Below are 14,175 nucleotides of genomic sequence, written 5' to 3'. Positions count from 1 at the left end.
CAAGTTTGTGCGTGTCTCGGCTAAATTTCGGTACATTTATGATCTTTGATACATTATTTCGATTCACGCTAAATTTCGAAATACCAAACCGTGAACAATAGAGGGCGAAATAGTCTTTGTTTATCAACTTGGATTTTAACCCCATATATTGGTAATGGCAAACGGTTAAAAATTGTGTTTTCTCAGTTAAGATAAAAACCAACAAATTAATTTCAATAGATGGCGCTAATTTTAAAATGTAACAATTTATTTTGAAAACTCTACAAAATATACAGAGCACTCATATCACTGGCTCTATAAAATAAAATCAATTGATAGCTTAGACTATGTAAATATTAATTAACAAATGAAATTAGAGTACTATATTCTTACTGCTTCTGGCGCGTAGCAAACGCATGATCAGAGAGTTTTTATCAAGACCATATATGGAGGTTTGTTTACTTTGATCCTGCAACGACTCATCTGTCAAATAGTCCGAGTTTTGAGTTGTTGATATTTCGTTCGACATTGTGGAAGTGCCACTTGTTGTAGTTTTTGTAGATCTGTTTGTTGTGGTTTCATCAAAAATTTCTGTGGTTGCATCATCAATAATTGTGCTCTCTGCCTCTGGTTCGGTTATGGGTGGCAACGTGGTTATAGCCGCAGTTGTTCTTGGTGTTGTTGTGGTAGTTGACCAAGTTGTTGGTGTTGGCGTTGTTGCAGCTGTGGTGGCCAAAGTGAACGATGTTCGTGTGGTAGCTTCAGTTTCCAAGAATTCTGCTACTTGCGGAGTTGTGCCCATCATGAAAAGAATTTCGGAGTCCGTCTCGAGATTCATTAGCTGCTCTGCACTGGTGATGTCATCTTCGATTGTGATTGTGGTCGTCGGGGCACGAGTAGTTGCAGTAGTTGTTGTGGTTGCAGCTGTTGTGAACATCGACTGAGTTGTCGGTGCCGGAGTTGTTGTAATGTTTGCCCAATTGTACAGTGGATACTTTTCACTGTGCGCCTTCTTATGGCTGGTCTTCTTGTTGTACTTGTTCTTCTCTTCGTCCAGACTCTGGTGCAACAGCCAATTGTCCTTGGGTGACCACAGTTTGGAAGTCACTGGCATCTTTATGGGCTGCGTCTCCTTGGGTGCGTAGCCATCAAAGCCAAAGAGTTCAATTTTACGTATCTTCCGGTTGCTCAAATCCTTTGGTGTGGGTGTCGGACGTTTAGGTTTTCTCAACTGGCGACGCGGAGTTGAAGTTGTAATTGCTTTCGGAGTTGTTGTTGGTGAAATTGTGCTGCTGCTCTCCACCTGGTGCTTGGTTGCATAGAGCATATCGTGAATGCGGGACGATGGCTTAGGACTGGGCTTTGGGATGCTCTGCGACACCTCATCGTTGAGTACTGTGCACTCGCCCTTATGTGTGATCTTCCAATCTGTCAAAACGATAGATTAAAAGTCAGGCAAGCTTAGCACACAAATCGCTTCTAAACTCACCACTGTTGGGATCCTTGCAGCGCACACGCTCCAAATAGCATTCGTTGATGATGGTGTAGCTAATGCCATTGCGATTGGCGCAAATCGGACTATAGACCGTGGGACAGGGCTTATCGCAGCTCCGGCAACTGCCGTCATACAAAATGGTCCAAGCTGTGGAATTGAAATACTCGTTACAGCTTGTTGCCAGCTAATCCTGCACAGCGCGGAGTGCTTACCATGGCCCACAGCTTGACTGTATTCCATCAGGGCGCAGACATTGGGAAATGTGCGACTCTCGCCATTAAAGCTGCCACAAACGGGTTCATTACTGAACACACATGGCTTCGACTGTGATTGTTCTTCTTCTGCCTTCAGCTGTGGCTTCTCCTCTGCCTTCACCGGGTCACTGCCATAAATGTGCCTGCTTTTGGGCATGGTTGCCATGTAGGGCTTTCGAGCAGGCAGCGAGTAACTCTTCTCCATGGTGCCCGAATTGCTGATGAACTGCGTGTGAAATGTGGAGGGAGCAAAGATTTGCACAGCATCCTCAGAGATCTCGAAGTCGTCTAGTTGATTGAGTTGCTTGTGACTGCGCTTGCTGCGCTCCACCTCCACCTTCGGCTTGTACTTTGGTTTGTATTTGCGACTGTGCTTCATCTTGGTGCTGTCCTCGCCACACAAGCCTTCGGAAATGACGCGCCAATCTAGCATATGAAGTCAAACTTAGTTAACGGACTACAAGATATGGCACACTGCTCTTACTTCTTCTGGTTCTAATGTTCTCCGCATTGACCAGACACTCATTGGAGAAAGTAGACTTTACTCCTGCATAGCCAGCGCAGACAGGACGATAGACATTGGTGCAGGGAATAGGACGACGACGCTTGCGTTGACCCACGAACACAGTGTGTGCTGCTTGAGTCTGTTGCTTGGGTTGACTCTTGCTGCTGGGACAAGCGCCCCACTTGTAGACCAACCAATCGGATTTGGAGTTGCAGGAAGTGCGCGCCATCTCACAGCGATTCCTGAAGGTCTTTCGCTCGTTGGAAGCGACACTGACGCCACAAATGGGATGAAAGCCATCGTGGCACTCGAACTCACAGCTGGGCACGCAGTTGTGCAGAGCTACATCAACTGTAGGTAAGGGTAAATATTATTAATTTATCATTTATGAGGTAGAAATCTTCAACTTACACAGTGGGGCACCCATCAGATTCTCGCGCTGAGCCTTCCTTAAGTCGCACTCGTTCTTAAATAGCAGATATTCACCTTGACTTTGCGCACACATCGGAGTGTTGTCATTGGAGCAGAGCATTGTGTCGTGATCCACTCCAGTTGCCTCATGGTTGGATATCGCAACAACGAGCAGAGCCAGCAACACTCTAAAGCCAAGCATCATGTTCTAGATGATAGTTGTGTATGCTGAAACACTAAACCCACACTAAATGCTACTTGAGATGCGTTGGGTTCTTTTATACGAGCATCAGACGCGATGCAATGCTGCAGATACCAAAGATTGTATCGCTCGCCATTTGTTATCAGCAGCAGCACAACACGTGTGATAATCACTCTTGTGAACTTACAAGTAAACAAACTAGCAAATTCTTCGATTGTCGCCAGTTGTGTTGGTAAGCGACTATCGGGTTGTTCATCTCGTAAGTCGTCAAAAAACATATACTTATTGATGTTTCTATATTAGTTGAACATTTCACTTAATCAATTTGATTGCATTGTCTAATGCGCGGCTTCATAAGAATTTCGCTGTGGCACCTGCTACGTGATTTCTGGCTAAATTCGGCAACGCCACCAGATTCGAGATTCGAGATAAGACGCACAGTCGCCGCAATCGTCTCCGGCTCCGTCATTCTCTCTCTCTCTCTCTCTTTCTGTTGCAGTCGCTGTCGCAGTTGTCACAGTCGCAATAGCCGCAGTCACAATCGCAATTGCAGCAAACTTAGCAATTGCATTGATTGTGTGGTTGGCGTTGTTCTCATTGTTGTTGTTGGTTGCCGCTGCTGCAGCACAATTTGTGCAAAAGTTTATAAGTTACGAGCAAAAGTGTAGTATGAATATCTTTTCCGCACTTCTATAAACTGATTATGCGCATTTTCAGCTTTGCTTATCGACATTGCTTGACATTGCTCTGCCTTTAAAACTATCATCGCAGTTGGAGCCACGCAATTTGCTTACTGCATTTTTACAGCTCAATGAATTTCGAGTCATCGTCAGTGGAAATTCTCTAATATCCGGCCCATGAGTACTATGAGTGGCCGTCGAACTGTTCATTCAGCGAAAAAAATGCCAAATATTCGCACGCTTGTCCGTCCCCCAGTCTGAGATAAGCTTCTGCGCTGCTGATAACGATTTAACAAGTCTTTAACTCATGAAACGTGAACGATGTTCAGATATGCGTAGTTTGTTTTCGAGCATGTGCATCACTTGATCTCTCTCGATGATAAATGCCGGAAGTGCCGGAAGTTTCATTTATGACTACATATTATTGGATTTGCTGGGAGTCACTGAGTGTAAGAGAAAGTATAAGTTTTTATAAATACTTATGTTACATATTTACTAAAAAGAGAGAACCTTACCTTACCTATATTAGTTACGTATAACTTTATTTCGAACAGGAAAAATATCTACAAAAAAACTCTACTGCTCTTTTATTTACTTCTTCAGTGTTTTATAGAAGATAGCATACGATTTTAACTAAAAAAACAAATTAAATATGAAATAAATTAATAAGTAATTTTCCTTATATCGGAAATTAATGTCATAAACTAATACACTAATGTTGTTGATTTTTGTTAGTTAAAGCTTATTAATAGAACAACTAATTTGACAACGCATTCAGATGGCTAAGCCCCGACTAATCCAGAAAGTTTCCATTAACCTAAAAAAGTGCTTTTTCATCGCGTCAATCCCCATCGATAGATTGCACAGATTGCTCTTCTGGGGCATAATGGCGATTTGTGAGCGCTATCAAGAGCCAGAAACCATCTGCTAGTCTATTCTTAGTCAGTATTGTCTTGACATAATCGTTGTCAAGTCATTGCCACGATTGCAACGGATATCGCTGCGGATGGCAGCGTCGTGGCAGATGTGTCTTTCAGTCTTTCTGCTGCGGCATTGAAAACGCAGCCCGAAGCTTCTTAGCCGCTAATGGCCAACAATTTTCAAAACAGAAACGGGCGCAAAATTGCAAAATTTAATAATGCGCGCCTAATGGAATACCCGTTTGCTCTCCTCTAGCTCGAAGCTCTAATCTCTTGGCTCGAAAAGAAAGCAGTAGTCGGGTAGTTGCTGAATCTCATCTCGACTCGATGAGTGTGGCTGAATACCACTCCGCATGGCAATAACTAGGTGAAATGAAGAAATGCGAGAAATGAGAGAGCGAGAGACGATCACTGGACGGTTAGCTGCCTCAGCTTGGCTTGTCTTCATTTGGCTTTGGCTTTGGCTGTGGCTGCCAAGTTGTTTGGCTGCTTGGATCGCGGCAGCTTTGTTAGAGCTGCGGGAAAACACACGACGCAGTCTAACGACAAGAGCTGAAGCATAAAGACATGCGAGGACGGGTGCAACAACCGATAGAGTCAGTGAACGCATTGCATTCAACAAAGAAATAAACAACTAGCTAACTAAAATAAAAAATAAAACTTGACATAAGAGCGAGTTGTCAGACTGTGTTTTTTAGTGCTAAACCTAAAGTTAAGTGCTTCGTCGTCAGTTCTGTGCCAAGTACTCATTATGGTTGTGCAAAAGGCAGCCACGCCCACACTGCCAGCTGCAGCCGTTGCTGACAGCCCGGCCAACTGTTACATGCAGCAGTACCAGAAATATGCAACACACTGCGAGACCGCCGACAGCGGCAACGGTAGCGATCTCGAGAGCAACAGCGGCCCCGTGCAGCCAGCCCTGATCCTTATGACCGACGACAGCGAGGAGAGCGAACCTTCCTCCCTGAACAGCGACCAACTCAACTGCAGCGCCACGGAGTATGTGCGTCAGGCGGCAGCCAAGCCAAGTGGCCAGCTCAGGCAGCGTCACAAATCGTTACGCATGCTCGGCACCTTGCTGCCGGACTCTCTGCTGCGGGACATACGCGACAGACGCAGCAGTTCGGAGTATGTGGTGCAGTTCACCAGCCCCGCGGAGGTCAAGGACAAGCCGTTAAACCGGCACCCGACTGGCCGCGGAATCGCAGAAACGGAGGCGGAGGCAGAGACGGAGTTGTCAGAGCTGTCACAGTTGTCAGAGTCGTCGCAGACATCGCTGCGCTTATCGCGCGAATCACTCAACGAGGAGAGTATTGAGGAGTTGCGTGCCGCCGTGCAACGCGCCAACTTTGTGCAAACCGGTGAGGAGGCAACAGCCTCATCGCTGCCAGTCACCAACGGCAACAGCAACAGCAACAGCAGCAGCAACGGCAACGGCAACAACCGCTCCAACAACAACTACAAATATGCCGACGATCAATACTACAGCTTTCACATAAACGAACACGAGAACTTCAGCAGCTTTGCGAGACACGGCGACGGTAACGGCGATGACGGAGCCGGGGAGTTGGCACGACTAACGGAACATGAGCAGCACGACGTGTTCGCCGGGTATCGGGATGTGAGGAGCACAGCGAGTTCGACACAGTCAACCATACGCTCAGCAAAGGGAACTGTGCGCGGCGTTAAGAATCGTGTGCGCAATGGAATAGCCACATTCTTGCAGCTGCAGCAGCAGCCAAATGCCAAGGTAAGTAGCAGCCAATTACAACTTCGCTTGCGATTACGTAGCAATCGCAGCATGCCCTTTCCCACGCTTCTCCCGCAGCACTAGACAAACGTATACTTAACTTACGTACTCCAACATGTGGTAGACCCATAGAGCCCCCAACACAAACTCCCCCCAATTGAGTCACTTGCTTATGCAATCTGAGTGCGCATCTTGGCGAATTGCTTACCAAGTTGTTGTTGCTGTTGTTGTTTCTACTGTTTACAATTGCCTGCACGCTTCGAAGGAGAAAGTGCTAGCAAAACAATTGCCGTTTTCAGCGCCAATTGTTGCTGCTGTCAGTAGTCAGTTGTTGTTGCTTTTCAATATCTTTCATTTTATTTCACATTTGGTATTTATGTCTTGTATGCTCTCGGTGCTCGCCTTGCTCGTAATCTAATGAGCTGCGATTCCAAGTCTCTCCCAGCCACCTCCGTGTTCAGTGTCTTTTCTCTATTGGTTCCCATTACTTTCTGTGTATTTCTTTGAGCAATTACACACTCGTATGTATAATGAAAACCGTTAAGTGGCTTATTTTGTCGACACTCGCCAGCTTCAGCCGCAGCTTTGGCTTATTTAGCTTACTTATGTAGATATTGGATAGTAGCGTTTTTTTTGTGGTTTTCTTTTGCTCCCCTGAGATACTCGCAGCTTAAGTGACTAATGGTGGCTTCGAGATTGTGCAGTTAGAAAACTGAAGCAACAGTTAATCATGGAAAGTGAGCGATGTTAAATGAAATAATCATTTCTGTGGGGCGTGTTCAGAGATCTTATTGGGAGTGAATTAAACAGAGGAAGAACTTTTAACTATTTCCGTATAAAATTGTCTGTCCACCTTGAGTGAGCATTAAAAAAAGTATCTTAAAGTAATGGCTTACAACAGTTACATTTGTTTTATCATGCATCAAAATCAGCTCATCTATAACGTACAATTTATGTAAATATCCAATGCACAGATGAATATTATTTTTGAGAGTTGTTTTTTATGCTCTTTAACTTTTATTATTAGGTTAGTCAGCTGCGTGCATTTCTCTTCTTCCACAAAAAAAAAGAAATACCAGGAAATTTCCCTTTATCTATTTTAATGCTCAGATTTAAGATCAGTTTAATTGTTTTGTTTGTCTGCTTCTCTGTTGCTGTTTGCTGTTGTTGCTGTTGTGGTTTGTGCACCGCAAAATGTTGTAGTAGTTTTTACTTTTCACTTTCGTAGCCATAGAGCTTGACTTGATGAATTTGATGGAATGTTTAGAGCAGCAACAGATCAGCATAATTTAGCCAAATGCCAAAGAAAAGAAATGTTTTATGGCTTTATAGCGGCCCACATGCAAATTAGCCCCGTCTAAAGAAGCCAACACGAAGCTCAAACTTCAACTTAAATTCGAGGCTAACAATGCGGACGCACTGTGAGCATCTGCATAACAATAACAAAAGTGAGATGCTGCCACTAATTATAATGCAGTCAACTCAATTCGTATGAGTAGAGCAATCAGTATGAATCGAAAGTGAAAATGCTTGGCCATTGTTTTGACTGTAATCGGAATCTTTAGCGGCCCTTCGACTGCCTTCGACAGCGGTAATTAGAGCAATCTGTTGCTGTTGCTTTGATGGCTGATGTCTGCCAAATTGGTTGTGTTTCCACAGCAAACGCACTAAACACATTGACTTCATTTTGTCACCTTCGAGAAGCAACAGCAATAACAACAGCAACAGCAACATCAACTGCGACATCAACAATAAAAATATAAAGCGACAAATATAAAGCGTCTGTTGTTGGCATTGGCATTAGCCTCTATCTCGAAGTTTGTTGCTCAACTGTTCGATTGGCAATCACTCCAACTGACTGCTGCCTGGCCATACAAGTGACCTGCTTTCTCTTTTTACCAATTCATGCAGCAGCCACAGCAGCCGCAACAGCAGCAACAGCCACAGCAGCCGCAGCTGCTGCTATTGCTATTGCAATGTTGTTGTTGCTGCGTCTCGTCTCTTGTGGTTGCAGCTTGACAAAACCCCGAAAAAACTATATAAAAAACTAAATAAAAAATGAAAATAGAAACAACAACAAATCAAAGTGCTGCGAGGTTAGCCGTGCAAATCACGTGTGTTAATTGTGAGTGCTGCTTTTGTCGTTTGGCAATTGAAAAACACAGGTTGAGACGGCCCCGTGCTGACATCGAGTCGAGCAGCCAGAGTAGAGCGTTAATCAGGCTCAGGCCTGAGTTTTCCCCCCTCTTTCACACAGCAGCAGGGACAATGGATTGGGAAAAACCGCCAGGCGACACAACGTTCACTTGGAGCACATTGAAAAGTTGACTTTCCTTTTGACCGCATCTGGCTTTGACAACTACTGCGACTAGTATAGGAGTAGATTTGGCTAGTTGCTCGAGTCGAGTCTTTGAACTTTTCATATTATTATTTTGCACAATAGCAATGGCAAATTAAAAGTATGTTTTCATCGTAAGTCATTTTGTTTTTTTTGACACTGCATTTCAATGCTCTATTATCTCTTTCGCTGCAATCGTCTTTAATAGTAAGCTGTGTGTTTTACTCTAAGCTTTAATCTTGAGTGACGTGGTGTGCATTTCGCTGGCTGGCTGGCTGGCTAATTCTCGCTACACCGGTTTGTGGCGTCTCTTTCTAAAAGAGTCGTAGTTAGTAAGTACTGGGGAATACTCTTTAACAGCCAGATTGCACTTGCACAGTTCATTGATATCAGTGGCTGGCTGAAAGCAGTTCATTAGCCAAAGCAGACGGCACCAAAGTTGGCCAACTAACGGAAATGTTAATTGTCAAATGAAATGAGTGAACCCAAACCGGTTCACTCTTCGGCCTTACAAAATAAGCCATCATAAATAGTCGGAAAAACGTCAATCGTAGTTGTGTGTGTGCGTGTGTGTGTGTGTGGGTAAAAGAGTGAGGAGACAGCTGCTGTCAATTGCCTAGCAGTTTTCCCATTATTGCTTAATTGAATTGATTAATAGGATTTTGAGTGACATGCAGAGTTGTTCGGTTACGTGAGACACAGACACAGCCGCAGACAAAGACACAAAAGCTAATGAACCCAACAGGTTGTACAGTTTCAGAAGTTGTTGACGATCATCAGCGATTACATACATTCCACAGATTTGTAAATGTTGTTTATTTTTTTGTTTTTGTGATTCTCGAATCCAGAGATTTCTCCCATTTAAGCATGAAGACCCATTTCATGGGGCAACGAATGCTGAAAATGTCGCTGCATTGTAAGCATTAGATTTGGTCATGGTATTGTTTTAAAGTTGCCCGCTTAAAGACTCATTTGTTCTTAATTTACTTTGTCAGACTTCTCTCTCGCTCCATTTGGTCGCGCCCCATTCTTTCATGCAGTCTTTAGTTCACGTCTTGCCATGACCGTTACAGAAGCCAAAAAACAATCTGCTCGATGTGGCGAATTCTGTGCCAATTTCAAGCTTTTTTGGTGACCTGCTTTTCCAGCACTCACAGACACAGCACAAGACAACACAACGCAGCTGAAGAACTGGAACTTCCACTTCTTAACCAACTACAACTCCAACTAATCTTTTTCTTTTACTATTTGGCATTTTTGCAGTGCTACAAGGAGAAAGATCTAGGCAAGGTGGTCCTCTACACGACCAGTATGGGCGTCATACGAGATACCTACACCAAATGTGCCAACGTTAAGCAGATTCTGCGCACTCTGCTGGTTAAATTCGAGGAACGCGACGTCTTCATGAGCGTTGAGTATCAGGCCGAGATGCGCCAACGCATGCATGCCTCACAGATCCGAGTGCCCCAGCTCTATGTGGAGGGTCAGCATATTGGTGATGCGGACACCGTGGAGCGCATGAACGAGTCGGGCGAACTGCGACAGCTGCTTAAACCCTACAAAACGATTGCCAGCACTTATACCTGCCAGACCTGTGGAGGCTATCGACTGCTGCCGTGTCCATCGTGCAATGGCTCCAAGAAGTCAGTGCATCGCAATCACTTTACGGCCGAATTTGTGGCGCTCAAATGCATGAACTGCGACGAGGTGGGGTTGGTCAAGTGTCACAACTGCTGATAGAGAGAGAAAGAGATCGCTGGACAGCTTCATCAGCATTGATTATAGCATTTAAGTGCATTGTTTGCATTTTGTATAACCAATAGATTGTAAGACCAGTTTAACGTAGTCAAAAATGAATGATGAATACACTAACTAACCATGTCTAGGTTTAAGTAGTAAATAGTTTCAATGGCACACACACACCTTTGAGTTGTCTTTTGTCTTACTTCCGTGCTGTTATCACAACAATAAGTTGATGCTAATCAATGCATAGAATTCTTAATGGAATGCAAATAATATTTATCTACTCGCAGAATTATACAAGGTAACAACTAGTTTTGTTGAATATTCCTTAAATGCTTTCAGCTTTCTTTCGAGCTTTTTTTAATTTTATGAGTATTACTCTGAAAAGGATAACAGCAGTTTGACTGTGTTTCCCTATCTCACTTTCTTCTCCTGCTCCCACTCTCTTTTGCTCTCTATCTTCATCTATTCCTTTTCTGTTGGCAATTATGTAAACCTGCTTCACTCTGACTCCACACCGACCGTGCAATTTTCTCGCGCCATTTAATTTCTGTCGGCCTGCCCTTCTAGCCTTTGGGTTTGGGTCTTCAGCCTCCAGTTTCAGTTTCAGCTTCAGCTACGGCTTTGGCTTCAGCTCCAGTTAGCCAGCTTGCCAGTTGCCTGTTTTGCCACTCCGGCTGTCCCATTTGCCATTGCCATTTGCTTTTGGTGTCTTTGTTAGTTATTGTTATGGCGTTTTTAAATGTTATTTTCCACTTGGCTCACACTTTTGTTAAGTTTCCGCCCGCCCACACTTACGCACTGACCAACCAACTGGTCAACTGCCTGGGTTGGTCTCTGCTGGGCAATCTGACCAGCCAACTGACCAGGCCAACTGACCCTGGGCGGGCAGCAACCCTTGCTTCTTCAGCATCAGCGGGGCGCTGTTAAAATTGTTGTGTTTCCGCATTTGCTTGTTGGCGACTGTTAGCAGTGGCCCCGGATCGTTAAATTCACAGGCGGCTACATTGTAATTACCAAGCGTTGAGCTACCAAGCGACCCATCGAGCCACCAACTGGCCCAAATCCTCAGTCAAGGCAACTTGATTTATGCGGCAACAGCGCCGCCGACGGCATCGGCATTTCCATCGTTGTCGTCGTCGGCGTCGTCATCGCCGTCGTCATACGCAATTTTTCATAAACAATTTGGCACAATAACACACACAATGTTGTGAGTGGAGTGAGTGAGAGAGTGAAATGAGTGAGGGTGAAAGGGAAGCCAAAGGGGTTTTGAGCTATTGCCGAGAGGCGGTGGGAGGGAGGTTGGTTGGGTGACTGCCAAAAAACGTGCAATATTAAAATAAATATTGTAAATGCCGGTAATGCTGGCAAACGGCGGCATCGACGCTGAGCGGCTTGTGGCCACAGCAGGACTGGCAAAGCTGACAGCACTGCCAGGACCTGTCGCCGGGCTTCAGTTCCGTTGCGTTACCAAAAAATTGTTGGCTTGCCTGGCTGGTTGGCTGGCCCAACTGCTGGCAGTTAAACCTTTTAAAGGCACACTCTGGCCGTGGCTGCCATTGTTAACTTTATCCACCGTAATTAGTTTATGCGCGCAATTTCATGTGCATTTCGGTCATTAAATATCTTGTTGCTGCTCTTGTTGTTGCTGTTCTCGTTGGTGTTGCTGTTGCTTTTGCTGTTGCTGTTGGCATTGCCTTTCAGCTGCTGTGTGCATTATTATTTTGGCATACTTTCCGGCAGTAGCTCCAATATGTAGCCAAAGCGATGGGGCTTATTCCTAATACTGCATACTTTTCGGCGCAGGTGTTTTTCCGCGCACTAAAAATTTGTCGCTGTGTTTGTGACTAAGAATACGTATGTGTGTGAGTGTCTGTGTGTGAGTGTAGAACTGTTCCCAATTGGCGACAAATAAAATTAGGAACACATTATGTTTTCGACAAAAACTTTGAAATTGTTTTGCCACAACCTTCCGCCACGCCCCTTTCTGCCATCACCATGCAGCTCATTACGGCTACTGTTACTGTAACTGTTACTGTGGAGTTGGTGCTGGTGCTGGGGTTGGGGCTAGGCTACAAATCACGGACAGCTACTCAACGGATTATTAAGTGAAAATTATGGCACTCCTAAGGCTCATAAAGCATTCACAATGCTTGGACCGTTAGCAGTGGCGGTTAGTTACATTTTTTATTGTCATATATAGTATTTGTTGTTGTTGTAGCTAATGTTGTTGTTGTCGTTGTTGTCGCTTTTGTTGTTGCCCTAACCCATTTGGTGTCTGCCATAAAACTAACATAGCTCACATTATGGAATAGCCCAGACAGCCAGAGACTTCACCGCATTCGCAGTGTGCATAAGTTTTAATCTGCCTTTGTTACAATCAGTTGAGCTTTGGGTTCGGGATGTGTGGGCACGTCTCTTCTTTAGATGCCGCTCGGGTCACACAGAAGCGTGAATGCTCATCGAAAGCATCAGCTTGACTTATAAGCCAAGTTGCAGCTTAAATGGGAATAATCTTCAAAGTCCGAGTCGGTATTTTACTGTCTGCTTTGATATTTACTAAAACATTGCATGTAAATTCGTCGACTACTAAAATCAGCTTTACTTTCTTCACTTTCTTATCAAGAGTGTTGTCCGTGGCATCAGCAAGGTTTAATACCCTCGGTATTTGGGCAAGAGTGCAAAAACAATTCACAAGTTGCACGCAGTAAATAAAATAAAATGCGAAAGAGTGCTGCTAAAAGTAAGTAAACAATTGATTAAAATTTATGCGCTTTATCTGCTCTTCAGACGCACGCACACACATACATACACTGGCATAATCGAACTTCAGCACAGTGGGGTAAAAAGTCATTTTTGTAGAATTAGAAATGGAATAGAATAGAAATTAGAAATTCTGATGTAGCAAGGTAATATGTAACAATTGTTCAAGATTTGTTCCATAGTTTCTAACATGAAAAACCTCTTGAATTGTAGTTAATTAAATTACAAAAGATACTTCAGAAATGTACCCCACTGTGCGATGCTGTATAGATACTTATAATAGACCAGCAGCCGTTCGCTTTTATCGAAAGTTCGCCTTTCAACTTGATTTTGTGGCGTGGTGTGAGTCGGCTGCTTGTGGTTGGGTAAACAGCATTTTGATTAAATTATTTTAATGGTAAGTAAGAGATATATGGTTAATATATACACACATGCATATCCACACTTCGAGCTAGTCCCATCGCTATCCCATTCCATCCCACCGCCCACCGCCCGCCGCCCACCTCTCGCAGCTGCAGTCAATTAATTCAGCTGCGAACTATTAAAGCACACACCGGGCGCTCATAAATTGAGTTTGAAGCGCGACTTGCGAGCGCGCAACCACAACGGCAGCCGAGTCAATTCTCTGCTGGGAGTTGTAAATGAATGAATATTTCATAGATGCGAATACGTAGCCAGACTCAGAACCAGATGCAGATGCAGACACTCCTGAAGAGATGCCAAAGCTGTTGCTTGCCTCACAAACTGCTCTGCTCTGTATTAGCCAACAGGCCAAGTCAGTCCAAGCTCAGTTCAGCAGCTCTGTCGGACAGTTTCGGGGAGCGAGTTTGAGTTTGAGTTTGGATTTCGATTTGGCAGCAAACGCTTCTGATGCGCCCTTTGCGCATCACCTGCCCGCATGTCCTGCCTCGCTCAGGCTTCACTTTGTACTCAGTCTGTCTCTGTTTAACTCTTTGGCTGACTAGCAAATATTTATTGAACACGATTTGCTCGTTAGGCGGACGCAATACACACACTCGCATACTCAGGCATAGATAGAGGTCTGGGGAGTTCCTCGCATGCATAGACGAATAGACGGATTTTCTTTGGCTGCCGTTTCGTTTCGCACATTCGTTTTTCACTTTGATTCATTTTG

General features: G+C 44.4%; 2 protein-coding genes across 2 annotated transcripts; one reads left to right on the top strand and one right to left on the bottom strand.

Annotated features, from left to right (window-relative positions):
• Nucleotides 1-228: 228 nt before the first annotated feature.
• On the bottom strand, nt 229-3,310 carry LOC132787092 (uncharacterized). The gene is made up of 6 exons (XM_060793986.1): nt 3,034-3,310; nt 2,645-2,852; nt 2,213-2,584; nt 1,687-2,154; nt 1,469-1,621; nt 229-1,407 (listed from the first exon to the last, which is right to left on the bottom strand). Exons 1-6 carry the CDS (start codon nt 3,100-3,102, stop codon nt 353-355), a joined length of 2,325 nt encoding a protein of 774 aa, XP_060649969.1. The 5' UTR covers nt 3,103-3,310; the 3' UTR covers nt 229-352.
• A 1,660-nt stretch (nt 3,311-4,970) lies between these two features.
• On the top strand, nt 4,971-10,499 carry LOC132787070 (glutaredoxin domain-containing cysteine-rich protein CG31559). Its single transcript, XM_060793953.1, has 2 exons — nt 4,971-6,196; nt 9,798-10,499. The coding sequence occupies exons 1-2, from the start codon at nt 5,198-5,200 to the stop codon at nt 10,269-10,271; spliced, it is 1,473 nt and encodes a 490-aa protein (XP_060649936.1). The 5' UTR covers nt 4,971-5,197; the 3' UTR covers nt 10,272-10,499.
• The last annotated feature ends 3,676 nt before the right edge of the window (nt 10,500-14,175 follow it).

The sequence above is a fragment of the Drosophila nasuta genome, chromosome 2R, assembly GCF_023558535.2.
Source record: "Drosophila nasuta strain 15112-1781.00 chromosome 2R, ASM2355853v1, whole genome shotgun sequence".
Classification (NCBI taxonomy): domain Eukaryota; kingdom Metazoa; phylum Arthropoda; class Insecta; order Diptera; family Drosophilidae; genus Drosophila; species Drosophila nasuta.
Note: the sequence above shows the minus strand (reverse complement) of the source record. Positions and strands in the feature narration are given on the sequence as shown.

What these genes read in the sequence shown, in the direction of transcription:
- LOC132787092 (XM_060793986.1), bottom strand. Translation starts at nt 3,102, where the DNA reads ATGAACAACCCGATAGTCGCTTACCAACACAACTGGCGACAATCGAAG. An exon ending in GAACATTAGAACCAGAAGAA is followed by an intron (nt 2,155 to 2,212) that starts GTAAGAGCAGTG and finishes TTCATATGCTAG; the next exon opens with ATTGGCGCGTCATTTCCGAA. An exon ending in CTGCAAGGATCCCAACAGTG is followed by an intron (nt 1,408 to 1,468) that starts GTGAGTTTAGAA and finishes TCGTTTTGACAG; the next exon opens with ATTGGAAGATCACACATAAG.
- LOC132787070 (XM_060793953.1), top strand. Translation starts at nt 5,198, where the DNA reads ATGGTTGTGCAAAAGGCAGCCACGCCCACACTGCCAGCTGCAGCCGTT. An exon ending in AGCAGCAGCCAAATGCCAAG is followed by an intron (nt 6,197 to 9,797) that starts GTAAGTAGCAGC and finishes GCATTTTTGCAG; the next exon opens with TGCTACAAGGAGAAAGATCT.